At 42.4% G+C, this 18,132-nt stretch overlaps 1 protein-coding gene across 2 annotated transcripts in view; it reads left to right on the top strand.

Moving 5' to 3' along the window:
* The window catches only part of stard9 (StAR-related lipid transfer (START) domain containing 9), a 282,626-nt gene that overhangs the window by 21,839 nt on the left and 242,655 nt on the right, over window positions 1-18,132 (top strand). For both annotated transcript variants that reach the window (XM_072569468.1, XM_072569469.1), the window contains exon 3: window positions 13,564-13,680. In XM_072569468.1, the coding sequence (XP_072425569.1) occupies window positions 13,564-13,680 (117 nt within the window). The remainder of the gene's footprint in view (window positions 1-13,563; window positions 13,681-18,132) is intronic.

The raw sequence follows: 18,132 nt of genomic DNA, 5'->3' as shown, positions 1-18,132 counted from the left end.
CTGACAAAATCAAGCTAGATGCTTTAGTAAATCCAGTAACTTCAACAATAAGTTACAAAGGGATATTGGATTGAGAGCAGGTACATCTCTACCAGATGGAGCTTAGTGTAGGAAGTTGGATCTGACGCAGATCCTAATGTGGATTAATGAACATTTTAAGTCGTGAGAATCTAGGAGCTATGGACAAATGTAGAAATTGAGGGATTATATAAATGATTTGGATGTGAACGTAATAAATAGTTTGCAGATGACACCAGAATTGGAGGTGTGGTGGACGTCGAAGAAGGTTACCTCATTACAAAGGGATCTTGGTCAGATGGGCCACTGGGCAGAGGAGTGGCAGATGGAGTTTAATTTGGATAAATGCAAGGTGCTGCATTTTGGAAAAGCCAATCAGGGCAGGACCTATACACTTAATGGGAAGGGCTGCTGGACAAAGCGATCTTGGAGCACAGGTTCATAGTTCCTTGAAAGTGGAGTCTCAGGTAGACAGCATAGTGAAGAAGGTGTTTGATATGCTTTCCTTTATTGACCAAAGCATCATTCCTCAGAGCATTCAGTATAGGAGTTAGGTCATGTCGTGGCTGTACAGGATATTGGTTAGGCCACTTTTGGAATATTTTGTGCAATTCTGGTCTCCCTGCTATAGGTTTTATGAAGTCATGAAGTCTTTTCCCTGGGGTGGGGGTGTCCAGAACTAGAAGTCATAGGTTTATGGTGAAAATGGAATAGTGTAGGTTAGATGGGCTTCAGACTGGTTCTAGGGGTTGGCACAACATCAAGGGCTGTACTGTGCTTTTATGTTCTATGCAGTTGTGGTCCACATAGGTACCAACAATATAGGTCAAGGTAGGTTCACCTGAGGGTGTATGAGCAGCTAGGAGCTAAATTAGAAAAGCAGAACCAGAAATGTACTAATCTGTGGATTACTACCTGAGCCATGAGCAAGTTGGCTCAGGGTCACCAAGATTAAAAAGGAAAACATGTGCCTCAAAAAGGCTGGCACAGTGGCTCTGTGGTTAGCACTGCTGTCTCACATGGGTACAATTCCAGCCACTGTGTGGAGTTTGCACTGCGTGGGTTTCCTCCAGATGCTCTGGTTTCCTCCCACAATGCAAAGATGTGCATGTTAGGTGAATTGGCCACACTAAATTGCCCATAATGTTCAGGGACGGTTAGGTGCATTTGTCAGAGGTAAACGTAGAGAAATAGGTTAGGGGAATGGGTCTAGGGTGGGTTATTCTTCGGAGGGTTGGTGTGGACCTATTGGGCCAAGTGGCCTGTTTCCACACTGTAGGGATATTGTGATTCTATGAAACCATTTCAAAATTGTGGGACATTGTACCGGTACAAAGGAAGGCGGGAAGCGTTCCGATGGAACAGGCTCCATCTGAATCATGCTGTGACCAGAATCCTGCCAAATCACATAACTAGAATGGTAGGTAGTGCTTTAAAATAAATAGTGGAAGTATGGGTTCAGTTGCATGGAAAATTATGGAAAAGGTTAAAGGGGAAGAGGGCTCAGGGGAGGTTATTAAAGCTTCCAGAACAACTAATATGACAGAAAGTACAGACAGGGTGAGGAATCTAACTTCTGACACAGCAGATAAACAGACAGTTATAAGAAAGGGGGTGGCCAACGCAGGACTGAAAGAATTGTACTTAAATGAACACAGTATACCAAACAAAGTAAATAAGCTTGTAGTACAGATTGTAAGTTGCCAGGTATGGTGGTGTGGCTGTCACAGAGACGTGGCTGCAAAGGGATCTGGAATGGGAACTGAATATCAAAGGTATATGCATTCTGTCATAAGGACAGGCAGTGGGGATGCAGTTGTCTTGTTAGTAAATTGAGAAATTATATCAATAGGAAGGCATACAATCTGTGAGGGGTGATAAAGTGTGGCACTGTCAGGCAGCATCTGAGTTGCAAGAGAGTTGACGTTTTTAGTCACTGCCTACCATTCAGAAAAAGACCCATTTATTCTTATGCATCTTGTTTCTTTAGCTTTTTTTTTATCTACCTCAATACACTATCTCCAATTCTTTGTATTTTAATTTTGCACATTAATTTCTGAGATGGGACTTTGATGAAAGCCTTCTGAAAGTCCAAATAAACTACATAGAATCATAAATTCCCAAAGCGCAGAAAGAGGCCATTTGGCCCTGATCTGTACCAACCCTGGTACAGATTTCTGGTGTTATTTGTGTCCTGTTTTGTGAATTCAGAAATAAAGTATGAATTTAGTTAGTCAACCATTTCTTCGCTCCCCATTATAAATTCTTGCATTTCTGAATGTAATTTTCACCAATCATTTCCCTTTACATGCCTATAGAACTTGCATAGTCAGTTCTTAAGTTCTCCAGAACCTATCCTCAGATCTGTTGTTTTTCTTCTTGCTAACTTAAATGCCTGCAATACTATCTCTAACTTCACTGTTAAACCATTGGTTGGATACTGTTCTCTTTACTCTTGCACCAGACAGGAATAAACAACTTTTGTGGTTCACTTATTCACTCTTTGAATGTTTGTCATTGCCTATCCACGATCATTGTTTTCAGTAACATTCCCAATCTATCACAGCCAACCCATGCCCCATATCATCACAGTTTCCCTTATTAAGATGCTGGACCTCTCTTGTGCCTTTGCAAACTGTGTGTCTCGCTGTATTGTAAAGAATGCTGCATGTTGATCTTAGTAATCTCATACCCTACAGAACAGTTGCCCCCTTCTAGATAGCATTGGTAATTGTATGTTGGGGGATGTAAAATTCCTCAATCGATCCAAGTGACTGACCATGCTAAAACAAATGTAGACCTACAAGTCCAGCTACCAAATAGCATAAATCAATTAGAAAGGAAACAAATGTCATGATGTAGCAAAGTACAACAACGTTCACCTTCAGACCTTTTTTAAACTGCATGTGGATTATTTTGATTAAGTATGGAATTATGGCATGATTGAAGGAACACAAAAGGTCACAGTCATTGTCATACAGCATGAAAACAGACTCTTCGGTCCAACCAGTCCATGCCGAACATAATCCCAAACTAAACTACCACCTGCCTGCTAACTGATGCTTGGCTGACTTTGTTGTTGTAAACTGATAGTATAGTCATAGAATCATTCAAGGATATTTAATTTAGAGTCAAAGAGATTGACAGCACCATTGTGTGCACACCGGTCAACAATAAGCACCTTACTCATCTATTCCCATTTCCAGCTCTTGGCCCGTAGCCTTGTATGTTTTGGTACCAGAAGTGCACATCTATATACTGCTTACATGTTAAGAGGGTTTCTGCCTTTACCACCCTGACAGTTGGTGAGTTTCAGATTCCCCTTCAGGTGAGAATTGTTTTCCCTGATTTCCTCTAAGCCTTCTGTCTTCCCCTTACCTTAAATTTATGCCTGTTGGTCATTGATCTGTCCGTCACAGGGAAAAGTTTCTTTCTCTTTAGTTTGTCCATACTCCTAATAATTTTATACATCTCAATCGTGTCCCCCTTCCTCATTCTCCTCTGCTGTAAGGTAAACAATTCCATTTTGTCCAGACTCCCTCTTTCTAACTGAAATGCTCCAGCCCAGACAAGATCCTGGTTAATCTCCTCTGCACCCTCTCCAATGCTATCAAGTCCCTCCTAAAACGCGGGTTCCAAATCTGCACACAATACTGTAGCTGTGGCCTCATCAACACTTTAGCATAACTTCCCTGCTCTTAAACTCTATGCTACCCTCCAAGCACACGGCAGCAAAATTGATTTCACCAGTTTCCTCATTTTCCCCTCCTTCCACCTCATCCCAGATCTAGCCCTCCAACTCGGGTCCTCCCACTTGAACTGTCCTACCTGTCCATCTTCCTTCCCACCCCTCACACCCCCACCCCCCCCCCCCCCCATCTGCTCCACCTACCGTATGACCTATCACAGTCACCCACCACCTGCATCTACCTAGCACCTTCCCAGCTACCTCTTTTTTTCCCCCCCCCCCCTCCCAAGCCCCACCCCACCCTTCTATTTATCTCTGTTCCCCTTCCATATTCCTGATGAAGGGATTATGCCCAAATGTCAATTCTCTTGTTTATTGAATGCTGCCTGACCTGCTGTGCTTTTCCAGCGCCACACTTCTTGACTTGAAATTCTGTGCCTTGACTAATAAAGGCAAGTATCTCACGTGCCTTCTTAACCACTTTATCCACTTAAGAGATTAACGAACATGCACACCAAGATCCCTGTGATCCTTTGTGCTTGCCAGAGTGTTCCTGTTCAACATGTATTCCATTTCCTTGTTTGTCCTGCCCAAGTGCATCACCTCGCATTTATAGAGGAACCTCGATTATCTGGATATCAATTATCCGAATATCAGATTATCTGAAGGAAATCTCAAGATCCCGATAGAAACATTACATCAAAGATGTGTTTCCAACACTGATCGTGTCTTTTGTTTACAGTGATTAAATGATTTCCTTCCCTCTCTCTCCCCACACTTTCCCTGGAGTTCTACACAGGGGTGTACCCTAAACCTCCCTTCCCCAGATAATCTCTCTAACATTGCCTTGTACAGGACAAAGGTAGAACCTGTCAAAAAGTTGCAGTATGAGTGTGCGAGACAGACTGTGCATTTGCTATTCAGAGACCCCCCCCCCCCCCCCCCCCCCCAAAAAAAGGCAGTGGCAGCAGCAGCAGCAGTCTTGTTGGTGTCTAGTTTGGCTGTGCCACAGAGGGGTTGGGTGGCGTTGGGGGTGGTGATGGACAGGGTGGGGGGTTTGCACGCTGTGTGCTGCCGCCTCGTAACTTCAACAGGGAGCAGACTGAAACTCTGAGTCCCAGAGGAAAGGTATTTAATCGGTTAACCGAATAATCGATTATCCGAACGAAATAGTGCCCGCCCACCTCTTTCGGATAATAGAGGTTCCTCCATATCCAGATTGAATTCCATCTGACCAGCCTATCCATTATCCTCCTATAATCGAAGGCTGTCCTCCTCACTATTTACTACCCAACCAATTTTATTTGAAATTGATATTTTTTTAATTATAGAATCCCTACAGTGTGGAAACAGGCCCCTTGGCCCAACAAGTCCACACTGACCCTCCAAAGAGTAACCCATCCAGACCCATTCACCTGCATTTAACCATTGACTAATGCACCTATCCTCCACATCCTTGAACACTATGGGCAATTTAGCACACCCAATTCACTCAACCTGCATATCTTTGGACTGTGGGAGGAAACCCACGCAGACACAGGGAAAATGTGCAAACTCTGCTGCAGTGGTAGTGTCAGTGTCATAGCTTCATAGTAATAGAAGCAGGAGTAGGCCATTTGGCTGGTCAAGCCTGCTCTGCCATTCATTAAGATCATGGCTGATCTATCCATCATCTCAGCTCCTCCTATCTGCATTATTCCCATCACTGTTAATTCCCCTCCTGGGCAAAAACTATCTCTTGAATATACTGTTTATTTGTGCAGAGAATTCCATAGATTCACTACTCTCTGGGAAAAGCAGTTGTGCCTCATTTTTGCCCGAAAGCTACTCCCTCTAATCTTGTGGCTATGTCCCCTAGTCTTGGTCTCGCCCATCAGCGGAAACAACTTGCCTGCCTTTATCTTTTCTATCCCTTGCATAATTTTATATATCTCTATAAAATCCCCTTTCATTCTTCTAAATTCTAGCGAGTACAGTCCCAGGCAGCTCAACCTCTCCTTAGAGGGTAACCCTTCATCTCCGGAACCAACTTGGTGAACACACTGTGCACAGTCTCCAAAGCCAGTATATCCTTCAAGTAAGGAGACCAGAACTGCGCATAATACTGCAGGTGTGGCCTCACCAACACAATAGACAATAGACAATAGACAATAGACAATAGATGCAGGAGTAGGCCATTCTGCCCTTCGAGCCTGCACCGCCATTCAATATGATCATGGCTGATCATTCCTAATTAGTATCCTGTTCCAGCCTTATCTCCGTACCCCTTGACTCCACTATCTTTAAGAGCTCTATCCAATTCTTTCTTAAAAGAATCCAGAGACTGGGCCTCCACTGCCCTCTGGGGCAGAGCATTCCACACAGCCACCACTCTCTGGGTGAAGTAGTTTCTCCTCATCTCTGTCCTAAATGGTCTACCCCGTATTTTTAAGTTGTGTCCTCTGGTTCGGCACTCCCCCATCAACGGAAATATGTTCCCTCCTGCCAGAGTGTCCAATCCTTTCATAAGCCTATACGTTTCAATCAGATCCCCTCTCAGTCTTCTAAACTCAAGGGTATACAAGCCCAGTCGCTTCAGTCTTTCCGTGTAAGGCAATCCTGCCATTCCAGGAATTGACCTCGTGAACCTACGCTGCACTCCCTCAATAGCCAGAATGTCTTTCCTCAAATTTGGAGACCAGAACTGTACACAGTACTCCAGGTGTGGTCTCACCAGGGCCCTGTACAGCTGCAGAAGCACCTCTTTGCTTCTATACTCAATCCCTCTTGTTATGAAGGCCAGCATGCTATTAGCCTTGTTCACAACCTGCTGTACCTGCATGCTTGCCTTCATTGACTGGTGGACAAGAACACCCAGATCTCTCTGAACAGCCCCTTTACCTAATTTGATACCATTGAGGTAGTAATCTGCCTTCCTGTTCTTGCCACCAAAGTGGATAACCAGACATTTATCCACATTAAACTGCATCTGCCATGCATCTGCCCACTCACCTAACTTGTCCAGGTCACCCTGTAATCCCCTAACATCCTCATCACATTTTACCCTACCACCTAGCTTTGTGTCATCAGCAAATTTGCTAATGTTATTGCTGATTCCATCTTCTATATCATTTACATATATTGTAAAAAGCTGCGGTCCCAGCACGGATCCCTGCGGTACCCCACTGGTCACTGCCTGCCATTTCGAAATGGAGCCGTTAATCACTACCCTTTGTTTCCTATTAGCCAACCAATTCTCTATCCAATCTAGTACTTTGCCCCCAATCCCGTGCGCCCTAATTTTACTCACTAACCTCTTGTGTGGGACTTTATCAAAAGCTTTCTGAAAGTCCAGGTACACTACATCCACTGGATCTCCCTCGTCCATCTTCCGAGTTACATCCTCAAAAAATTCAAGAAGATTAGTCAAGCATGATTTCCCCTTCATAAATCCATGCTGACTCTGTCCTATCCTGTTACTATTATCCAGATGTGCCGTAATTTCATCCTTTATAATAGACTCCAGCATCTTTCCCACCACTGAGGTCAGACTAACTGGTCTATAATTTCCTGCTTTCTCCCGCCCACCCTTCTTAAAAAGTGGCACAACATTAGCCGCCCTCCAATCCTCAGGAACCAACCCCGATTCTATTGAACTCTGGAAAATAATCACCAGCGCATCCACGATTTCCCGAGCCACCTCCTTCAGTACCCTGGGATGCAGGCCATCAGGTCCCGGAGACTTATCAACCTTCAGACCTAACAGTCTCTCCAACACCAAATCCTGGCAAATAGAAATTCCCTTAAGTTCAGGTCCTTCAGCCACTGTTACCTCAGGGAGATTGCTTGTGTCTTCCCCAGTGAACACAGATCTGAAGTACTCATTTAATTCCTCTGCCATTTCTTCGTTCCCAGTAATATATTCCCCTGCTTCTGTCTTCAAGGGCCCAATTTTTGTCCTAACCATTTTTTTGCCTTGGACATACCTAAAAAAGCTTTTACTATCCTCCTTTATATTCTTGGCCAGTTTACCTTCGTACCTCATTTTTTCTCTGCGTATTTCCTTCTTACTAATCCTCTGTTGTTCTTTAAAAGCTTCCCAGTCCTCCGTTTTCCCGCTTATCTTCGCTAAGTTATACTTTTTCTCTTTTAACCTTATATGCTTCTTTACTTCCCTTGTCAGCCACGGCCGCCCATGTCTCCTCCTGGGATCTTTCTTCCTTTTAGGAATGAACTGATCCTGCATCTTCTGCATTATACACAGAAATATCTGCCATTGTTCCTCCACGGTCTTCCCTGTTAAGGTATTATACCATTGAACTTTGGCCAGTTGCTCCCTCATAGCTCCATATTTCCCTTTATTCAACTGGAATATTGTCACTTCAGATTGTACCCACTCCCTCTCAAATTGCAGATTGAAGCTAATTGTATTATGGTCACTACTTCCCAACGGCTCCTTCACTTCGAGGTCACTGACCAATTCTGGTTCGTTACACAATACCAGATCCAGAATCGCCTTATCCCTGGTCGGCTCCAGCACCAGCTGCACTAAAAATCCATCTCTGAGGCACTCCACAAAGTCTCTTTCTTGAGGCCCGATACCATCCTGATTCTCCCAGTCTACCTGCATGTTAAAATCCCCCATAACAACTGTAGTAACATCTTTGCGACAAGCCAATTTCAGCTCCTGATTCAACTTACCTCCAACATCCAGACTACTGTTTGGGGGCCTGTACAATTGTAGCAGAATCTCCCTGTTCTTAAATTTAATCCCTCTAGCAATGAAAGCCAATATTCCATTTGCTTTCCTAATTATCTGTTGCATCTGTAATCAACTTTTAGAGATTCATGTGTGAGCAGTCCTAAGTTTTGGCATGTTGCAATCTTCCACCATTTAAATAATACTCTGACCTACTATTTTTACTTCAAAATTGGATAACCTCACATTTACCAACATTGTACTTCATCTGCCAGACCCTTGCTAACTCACTTAACCTATCTAAAGCTCTCTGCAGACCCTCTACATCCTCTGCACAGTTTGCCTTTCCACTCAGTTTAGTGTCGTCAGTAAACTTGGATATGTTACACTTGGTTTTCTTTTTCAAATCATTTATATATACCATGAACAGTTGTGGGCCCAACACTGACCCCTGTGGCACCGCACTCCCTACTGATTTCTAACCAGAGAAGTGCCCATTTATCCCATCTCTTGGCTTTCTACCAGTCCTCTATCCATCCCCATGCATTCTTATCTTCTGGATGAGTCTTTTATGCAGCACCTTATCAAACGCCTTCTGGAAATCCAAGTATACAACATCCACCTGTTTCCCTCCATCCACCATGCTTGTCACATCCTCAACTCCAGTAAGTTTGTCAAACACAACCTAACTTTCCTTTCTTGAATTGATACTGCGCCTGCCTGATGGAACCTCCTTCATCCAGATGTTTCACTATTTTCGTTAATGATAGCCTCCAGCATTTTCCCCAACCACAGATGTTAAGCTAACTGGCACATAGTTACCTGCCTTTTGCCTACACCCGTTTTTAAACAGCGGCGTGACATTAACTGTCTTCCAGTCCACCAGGACCTGCCCGGAGTCCAATGAAGTTTAGTAAATTACCACTAATACATCTATTATAACTTGTGCCATTTTGATCAGCACCCTGGGATGCATTCCATCAGAACCACGGAACTTATATGCCTTTCGACCCTCAAGTTTGCTCAACACTACCCCTTTCGTGATAACAACTGAATTGAGATTCTCACGTCCAATCCTTTCTTAACCTCATTCTTTGGCATGTTAAACACGTCTTCCACTGTGAAGACAGACACAAAATAGTTATTTTAGGCCTCAGCTGTTTCAGTATTACCCAATGTTAATTTCCCTTTCTCATCCTGCAAGGGGCCTATATCTGCAGCATCTGGACCTGGGAGGCTTGGGTTGAAGTCCCACCTGGTCCAGAGGTGTGAGATAATGCCTCTGCAAAGGTTGATTTAGACAATAAGAGAAAGCACCTGGGTCTTGTCACTCTTATGGCACAGTGGTAGTGCCATAAGGGGAGGCAATCGCCGAGTGGTATTATCGCTGGACTGTTAATGCAAAGGCCCAAATAATGTTCTAGGAACTCTGGTTCGAATCCTGCCATGACCAATGGTGGAATTTGAATTCAATAATAAAAGAAAATTTGGAATTCAAGAGTCTAATGATGACCATGTCAATTGTTGTTGTAAAACCCCATCTGGTTCACTCATGCCCTTTTAGGGGAGGAAACTGCCATCCTTACCTGGTCTGGACTACATGTGACTCCAGACCTGCAGCAATGTTGTTGATTCTCAACTGGTCTCTGGGCAATTAGGGATGGGCAATAAATGCTGGTTTAGCCAGCGATGCCCTCACCCTGTCAATGAATAAAAAGTTTCCCTGTCCCTGGGTTTGAAAGTCCCGGGTTCAAATTCCAGCTGCATCCTGTCTATGAACAGGTTGATTTTTTTAAAAAAAACCTTGGTTTTAGTGACTGGGTATTTTGTTTTAATTGGTGGTATTTTTTTAAAAATAAGCTGGGCTTTTAGGGGCTGTGGTGCATAATCCCCACCCCTCTCTTCTATCCCTCACATACTCCTTCCTATTTTTCTTGTTTTTTGTCTTGTACATCCCCTGGTGAGAAATGTTTGTAATAATTTGTTAATTGTATGTTTTTATTTAACCATGGTGTTAGTTTTTTAAGTAAAGAGCTGTGTTCTTCCCCAGCGTGGCATTTGGATTGGGTAAGTGCCAGAAGGGAAAAATAGAAATTGGTGTTTGTTCTAAAGTCATAAGTTGTAAATCTCTGCAAATCTTTTGCTGTCTAATTGAACATGTGAATATCAATCTGTTAAAGTGTTGTAACCTGATCAGGCCAATAACTTACAGCCTAAACCATTTCAAACACGAGTGTGACCTGATCCTTGCTCAATATTCCATAGTGCTTCAATCTCTCATTAATCTTTTGTGTTCTAAACTGCTACTGCATGCATAGCAATCCACTTGCTGCTTGTAATAGATTTAGTGCACCAATACAAATATAACCTATTCCATGCTCCAAAGCTAATTGGGAATAGCAATGTATGATTTTCAGAGTATCCTCTAAATTGTTATTGCACACTGACTGGCAAATTACGATTGAGGAGAGTTTGGGTCAAAGGTTAGCTTCAATGTTGGGTTGCATTTTCAGTACCATGTATGAAATGCTATGTGCTGTTCCTTATTGGCATTGTGATAGAGCGGAATTTATTTTAGAGAGAGCTTGTGTGAAAACAGGTGTTTCAGGATTGCATATAATTTGGGATTGTTTTCACTGAAAAAAGCTTGTTCATGTGTTTCGTCTATGAAGTGGCCTGCTACATTTTAAAATACCTATGTATTTTAAACACTAATGATAGTGTCCCAAGCCTAATTAACCAAAAACAAAAGTTGTCTGTGTCACTCAATTTGCTGTTACATGATGCTAATTGACAAATGTTTACATGGCTTCTTGAGCTTGACAGGAGTCACCAGTGATTCATTTTGTCTTGTACATTGGAGTCTTACATGGAGATCATTACAACCAAAGCACTGGTTCTGTGTTGCTAATACTTTCCGTACCTACTTGAATTATTTTCAATGTGTCCCTGGGCTAGTTGGGAGCTGGTAGCTGTTTCTGATATTTGTTCCTCACCTCTAACAATATGTCCAGTGGCCAAGGACAAACAACCTGAGATAACTGAATTGATAACGACACCCTAAGTATCCTTCCTGATGAAGGGCTTTTGCCCGAAATGTCAATTTTCCTGCTTCTTGAATGCTGCCTGACCTGCTGTGCTTTTCCAGCATCACTCTAATCTTGACTCTAATCTCCGGCATCTGCAGTACCCGTTTCTGCCTACTGACACCCTAACTGTCAACTATCTTGTCTTAGCATTCCTATGATGTTGCTATCCTGATATTTGTTGGAGTTTTTTTTTGGAGTGGAGCTCCACAAGTATCAAGTTCATTGATGGCAGTTTGAATATTGGTTTAATTGTCACGTAGAGTCATAGAGATGTACAGCATGGAAACATTCTGCTTTTCTACCACTTCCTCTGGCAGCTCATTCCATACATGCACCAGCCTTTGAAAAAATTGACCCTTAGGTCCCTTTTAAATCTTTCCCCTAAGACCGTGTCTGTTTACGCTATCCATGCCTGTCATGATTTTATAAACCTCTGTAAGGTCAGCCCTTAGCCTCTGACATTCTAGGGAAAACAGCCCCAGCCTATTCAGCCCCTCCCGATAGCTCAAATCCTGTAACTCTGGCAACATCCTTGTAAATCTTTTCTGAACCCTTTCAACTTTGACAACATCTTTCCTATAGGAGGGATGTATGACTCTATGATAACTATAACTTTCGACAAGTCCATTATGGTAGGATCATCCAGAAGTTCAGATGCATGAGATTCACGGTGCCTTGGCCATGTGGATTCAGAATTGGCTTGCTCATAGAAGATAGAGGGTTGTGGTGAAAGAGTGTTTTTCCAGGCTGGAGGTCTGTGATGAGGCGTGTTCCTCAGGGATCTGTATTATGACCTCTGCTGTTTGTGATATATGACTTAAATAACTTGAATTAAAATATATATGGGGGGGGGGCTTAGTAAGTTTACAGATGATACAAAGATAGGTGGAGTTGTGGATAGTGTAAATTGCTGTCGAAGGATACAGCAGGATATCGATCAGTTGCAGATTTGGGCGGCAGAATGATAGATGCAGTTGAATCCAGGTAAATGTGAGGTGCTGCACTTCAGGAGGTCAAATGTTAAGGAAAAGTATACATTTAATGGCAGGACCCTGAACAGCATTGATTTACAGAAGGATCTTGCAGTTCAAGTCCATAGCTTCCTGAAAGTGGTCACACAAGTAGATAGGGTTATAAAGAAGGCATATGGGATGCTTGCTTTTATTGGCCAGGGAACTGAGTACACAATTCAGAATCTGGATTAGTGGTGCTGGAAGAGCACAGCAGTTCAGGCAGCATCCAAGTAGCTTCGAATTCGACGTTTCGGGCAAAAGCCCTTAATTTCTGATGAAGGGCTTTTGCCCGAAACGTCGATTTCGAAGCTACTTGGATGCTGCCTGAACTGCTGTGCTCTTCCAGCACCACTAATCCAGAATCTGGTTTCTAGCATCTGCAGTCATTGTTTTTACCAACACAATTCAGAATGTCATGTTGCACCTTTATAAGCTTTGATTAGGCCACACATCGAGTATTACGTTCAATTCTGGTTGTCACGTTACAGGAAGGATGTAGAGGTTTTGGAGAGAGTGCAGAAGAGGGTTTCAGCTGTAAGGAGTGGCTAGAAAAATTCAGGTTGGTTTTGCTGGAGTGATGGATGCTGAGGGGATACTTAACAGAAGTCTATAAAATTATGAAATGGATAGATAGGGTTGACGATCAGAATCTTTTTCGCAGTTGAAATGTCTAATACGAGGAGACATGCATTTAAGGTGAGGGGAGAAGTTCAAAGGAGGTGTGAGGGGCAAGGTTTGTTATATTGAGAATAGTAGGAGTCGGGACCACGCTGCCAGGGGTAGTGCTGGAGGCAGATACGTTTGGCATTTAAGGGACTTTTAGATATGCAAGGAATGGAGGGATATGTACCAAGGGCAGGCAGAATGGATTAGTTTAATTTGGTGTCATGTTCAGCACAACATCATGGGCTGAAGGGTCCGTTACTATGCTGTACCGTTCTGTGTTCTCTAATGGATAATATCACCAGTATAATTGGCCAAACCCCTCAAAAGACACATCCATAGAATTTAAATTGCACATTTAGAAGATGGGGAATCGTGTTTACATTTGCCCATGTTTTCTGAATCCCATTCTAGCTGGATTCCCGACTTGATAGCCCTGGGAATGCAAGGGAGCGGAAGATCGAGTTCACCTTTGATTACTGTTACTGGTCGGTAGATCCTGACTCTGCAAACTTTGCACCTCAGGAACTGGTAAGCATTGAGCAATATTATCAGATTCCTTTCTTATGCATTGCAGCATTTTTTTCAAGCATATACTTACTATTGTCATCCATTGTTTTAAGATTGCCATTGTGTTTGGCTAATTGACTGTTGGAAAAATGGCCACTAAGCATAACTGTGGGATTTAACACTTCTTTGATTAATAATGCTCTCACAGTAATATATTGCACTCATCTATTGAGATTCGCATCTGCTAATATAGAAGCATGTTGTATAAATTCAATGTCTGATCTACTATACTATAGAATATATAGAGCAACTCAGAATGCTATATAATGAAATCTTTTGAATGACCAATCTGTTTAAAATTCAGATACGGGAGCTCTATCAATGAAGCCAAGCTGACATGCAAGTGTAATGCATTGTGCTTCAATGTATTCCCATTTGAATTATCCACTCTATCTTATAAATGTATCTGAAAGAGTTTTTTTTTAGACATTTATCAATATGTCTAAAAGGACAGTAAAGCAAACATGTTTTAAACTCAATATATTTTGTAGCTTTTTTGCATTTTATGGTGGCTCATTGTCATCTGTTTATTTTTGAAATGCAATGTTGATCATGTTATGTGCTATTTGGCATGTAAAACAGAGTTTCAACTCACTGCGAATCTCTTCCATGTTGGCACTGCGGATCAGTTTCACTCTTGTTAATTGCTGTTGTGTGCACGTGTGTCAGTGTTGTATGTACATGTAATAGCCTGCCTTGATTCAGGATTGTAATCCAATCCACTTGTAGGGAAGGCAGAACAGATTACAATATCAACCATGAGCAAAGCTGTTGGCCACCTGAGCCCAGGTATTAAATTCTTGTCTCAGCAGGAAATATATTGCTCCTTTAAATGAGGTTTTGAATTTTCATTTGCAATTTTTTTCTTCATCTTTGATGTATTTGACATATTACTGCATGAGATAGGGTAACGGAGGTCACTCATTATATTTTGTTGTACAAAAAGATTTTGTTGTTGTTTGGAGGAAGATTAATTTACTTTAAGTGTGTAGAAGGTTGTGCTTGGTATTAGATGTTTCACCTCCAGGTAGCGAGCTGTGTTAAACAACAGGAAGTGCAGGGTAAATCAGGAGAAACTGTTTCAACTGACAGGAGGATTGCTAACCAAACAGTTTTACTTTAAGGTACTTAACAAACAGGAAACACAGCTGATGAGACTTTGGGTTTGAATTATGATTAATTGGAATATCTTCCCTCAGACTGATCCTAATTTACACGAGGGGATTGGATTAAAACAGGAAAAGGAAAAAGATTTTCAGGACTTTGGAAAAGAGTGAGAGCTGGGGTCCACTTGAGTTGCTGTTTGCAAGAGCTAGCAAGGGCGTGGCAGGCTGGCCACTTTTCATATTGTACACTACTTTGATTCTGCAAATAAAAACAGGTCTATGTCTGTTTGTCACTCAATTAAACATTAGTGAGATAATAAAATTGACATCTTTGCTTATACTGAAAAGCAATTTACAAAACTCGGGCCTGTTCCATATTTCAGTTCCAATTTATGCCAATCCCACTGCAGAACTTAGTTCCTTAATATCAAGGGACATCCTCATTCTTGGAGAAAGCAGTAGTAAAAATCTTGGAAATAGAAGTATAAACCTTCACACAAGGTAAAGCTGTAGGTTATTTCTGTCGGAGATCCTCAGCGTAGTGTGTACTAAGTCCAAACATCTTCAGCTGCTTCATGAATGACATAATCTCCATCAGAAGGCCAGGAGCGGGAAGTTTGCTGATGATCGTACAATGTTCGGCACCATGAGTGATTCCTCAGATACTGAAGCAGTCCATATTCAAATACAGCAATGCCTGGGCAATTTCTAGGCTTGGGCTGGCATTTACACCACATAAATGCTAGGCAATGACCATCTCCAATAAGGGACTATCTAGCCACCTCCTCTTGACATTCAGTGGTGCTACTATCACTGAATTCCCCCCTAACCATTGACCAAAAACTCAACTGGACTTGCCCATAAACACAGTGGCTTTAGGAATACTGTGGCGAGTAACTCACTTCCTGACTCCTTAAAGTCTGACCACCATCTGCAAGGCACAAGCCAGGAGTGCGATGGAATACTGTGCACTTGCCTGGATGGGTGCAGCTCCAACAACACGCAAGAAGCTTGTACCCACCCTGGACAAAGTAGCCCACTTAATTGGCACCACAACCACAAACATCCAATCCCCCTCCACCGATGCTTAGTAGCAGTAATGTGTACTTACCTATTAGATGCTAACGATCTTTATACAACATCTTCCAAACCCATGATCATCTAGAAAGACAGCAGATACATGGAATGTCACCAACTGCATGTTCGCCTCCAAGCCAGTCACCATCCTGATTTGGAAATATGTCACGTTTCCTTCAATGGCGCTGGGTCAAAATTCTGGAATTTCCAACAGCATTGTGGGTCTGCCTACAGCACATTGGACTGCAGGAGTTCAAGAAGGCTGTTAGCCATCACCACCTCAAGGACAACTCAGGACAGGCTATAAACGCTGGTCACTGTCAGCCAATAGTACGTGAGAGAATTTTTAAAAAATTGCTGGGTTTCAATCTGAATTTTTTTTTTAAATGAAGAAGGAAAGTTTATACAACATTTTCATGGAGAAGTCAAAAACAAAATCAGCATGACCTGTAAGTGTAAGTAGTTAGAAGCTATCAACTCATCTTCAATACATTCTACCTCAATATGTGCACTTTCTACTCTGGGGACATAACTTGTCTGTATTAACAAGCTCCTGTCCAATGTTTCGATATATAATCTCAGCAAAACAAAAGATAAATATTCTTGTCAATTAAGACATTATTGAGATAATGTTGGCTTAAAACGTTGATGGTTGCATGGATATGCTGAATGTCGAATTTCCTGAGTACATTCCCAGCTGCAGACTGTATGTTGCTGCTCACTTATGTTTCTCTTCTACCTAAAATCAGACAGTTTAAACAAACAAGATTGGCATCCTCTTAATACTGCTAGATTTATCAATAATTTTGCCTGCTATTTAGAATCTTTGGCAGTCTCTTGTAGAGTTAATCTTTTCACCCACATTTCTTCATCTGGGATGAGAGCTGTGGAAAAAAAAAATTAATTATATTTAGAGTTGGTGCCAGCGTATAATTTTATAACAATGTGAAAAATTATGAAGGAAATAGATGAGAGAGAGAGAGAAGCAGGGTCTTTTTTCCCCACTAGAAAATGAAACTAGAACTAGGGGGCGTAGCCTCCAAACTAGAGGGAGCAGATTTAGAAATGAGTTGAGGAGGAACCTCTTTACCCCAAGTGTTGAGATTCTGTGGAAGTCCTTGTTCAGTGAAGCAAGTTGAGATAGATTTTTGAAGAGTAAAATAATCCAGGTTTATGGTGAGCAGGTTGGCAAGTGGAGCTGAGTCCACAAAAAGATCAGCCATGATCTTATTGACTGGTGGAGCAGGCTCGATAGGTTAGATGGCCTATTCCTGCTCCTATATCTTATGTTCTTATGCTAAGCCAGCAATGCCATGCTCATTGTCTGGATTACTGTATTATACCCAAAAATGTCTGTCTGATGAACTGTATTATACCCAAAAACGTCTGTCTGATGAACTGACCACTGGGACACAACCTCCTGGATTCCATACCTTTCAAGAAGTGGGCAGCATAGTGGCCCAGTGGTTAGCACTGCTGCCTCACAGTGCCAGGGACCTGGGTTCGGTTCCAACTTCGGGTGACTGTGTGTGGAGTTTGCACCTTCTCTCCGTGTCTGTGTGGGTTTCCTCTGGGTACTCCGGTTTCCTCCCGCAGTCAAAAGGTGTGCAGGTCCGGTGAATTGGCCATGCTAAATTGCCCGTAGTGTTCAGGGATGTGTAGGGTAGGTACTTCAGGGGTAAATATAGGAAAATGGGTCTGGGTGAGTTACTCTTTGGAGGGCTGGTGTGGACTTGTTGGGCTGAAGGGCCTGTTCCCACACTGTAGGGATTCTATATTTTGTATTCTGAAACCTGCCCGTGAGATATATATGTGCATTAAAACTGATGACTAAAGGCACTTACTGAAGGCTGTGACCTCTGGAAGCTGACTGCTGGCATGAGCACTGGACAAGGTGAGCAGAAATGAAAAGCTCTGTTAACTGAGAGGAGAGCCCAGGGAAAACTAAGACCATCTATTCATTCACCTTCTTGATCTGTTATTTTCCTCTGCAGCAGAGACTATCCTGCCAGAGTGGGACTCCTGACCACACCAGGGGATGTTTTACTACTGTTGATCACTGTGATGCAAACTGAGAGTGATGCCAATAATGTTGCAATGGGTTAAGTGTCTTACATGTATGGAAATATGAGCACTATTGTATGATGAGCATGTAACATATCTCTATGTATTGTCTCATAAGTTCATAAATTATGTTCTTACAAGAGTACAAAACATGATTTATGTATTC

This window comes from Chiloscyllium punctatum, chromosome 4, assembly GCF_047496795.1.
Source record: "Chiloscyllium punctatum isolate Juve2018m chromosome 4, sChiPun1.3, whole genome shotgun sequence".
In the NCBI taxonomy this organism is placed as follows: Eukaryota; Metazoa; Chordata; class Chondrichthyes; order Orectolobiformes; family Hemiscylliidae; genus Chiloscyllium; species Chiloscyllium punctatum.
Note: the sequence above shows the minus strand (reverse complement) of the source record. Positions and strands in the feature narration are given on the sequence as shown.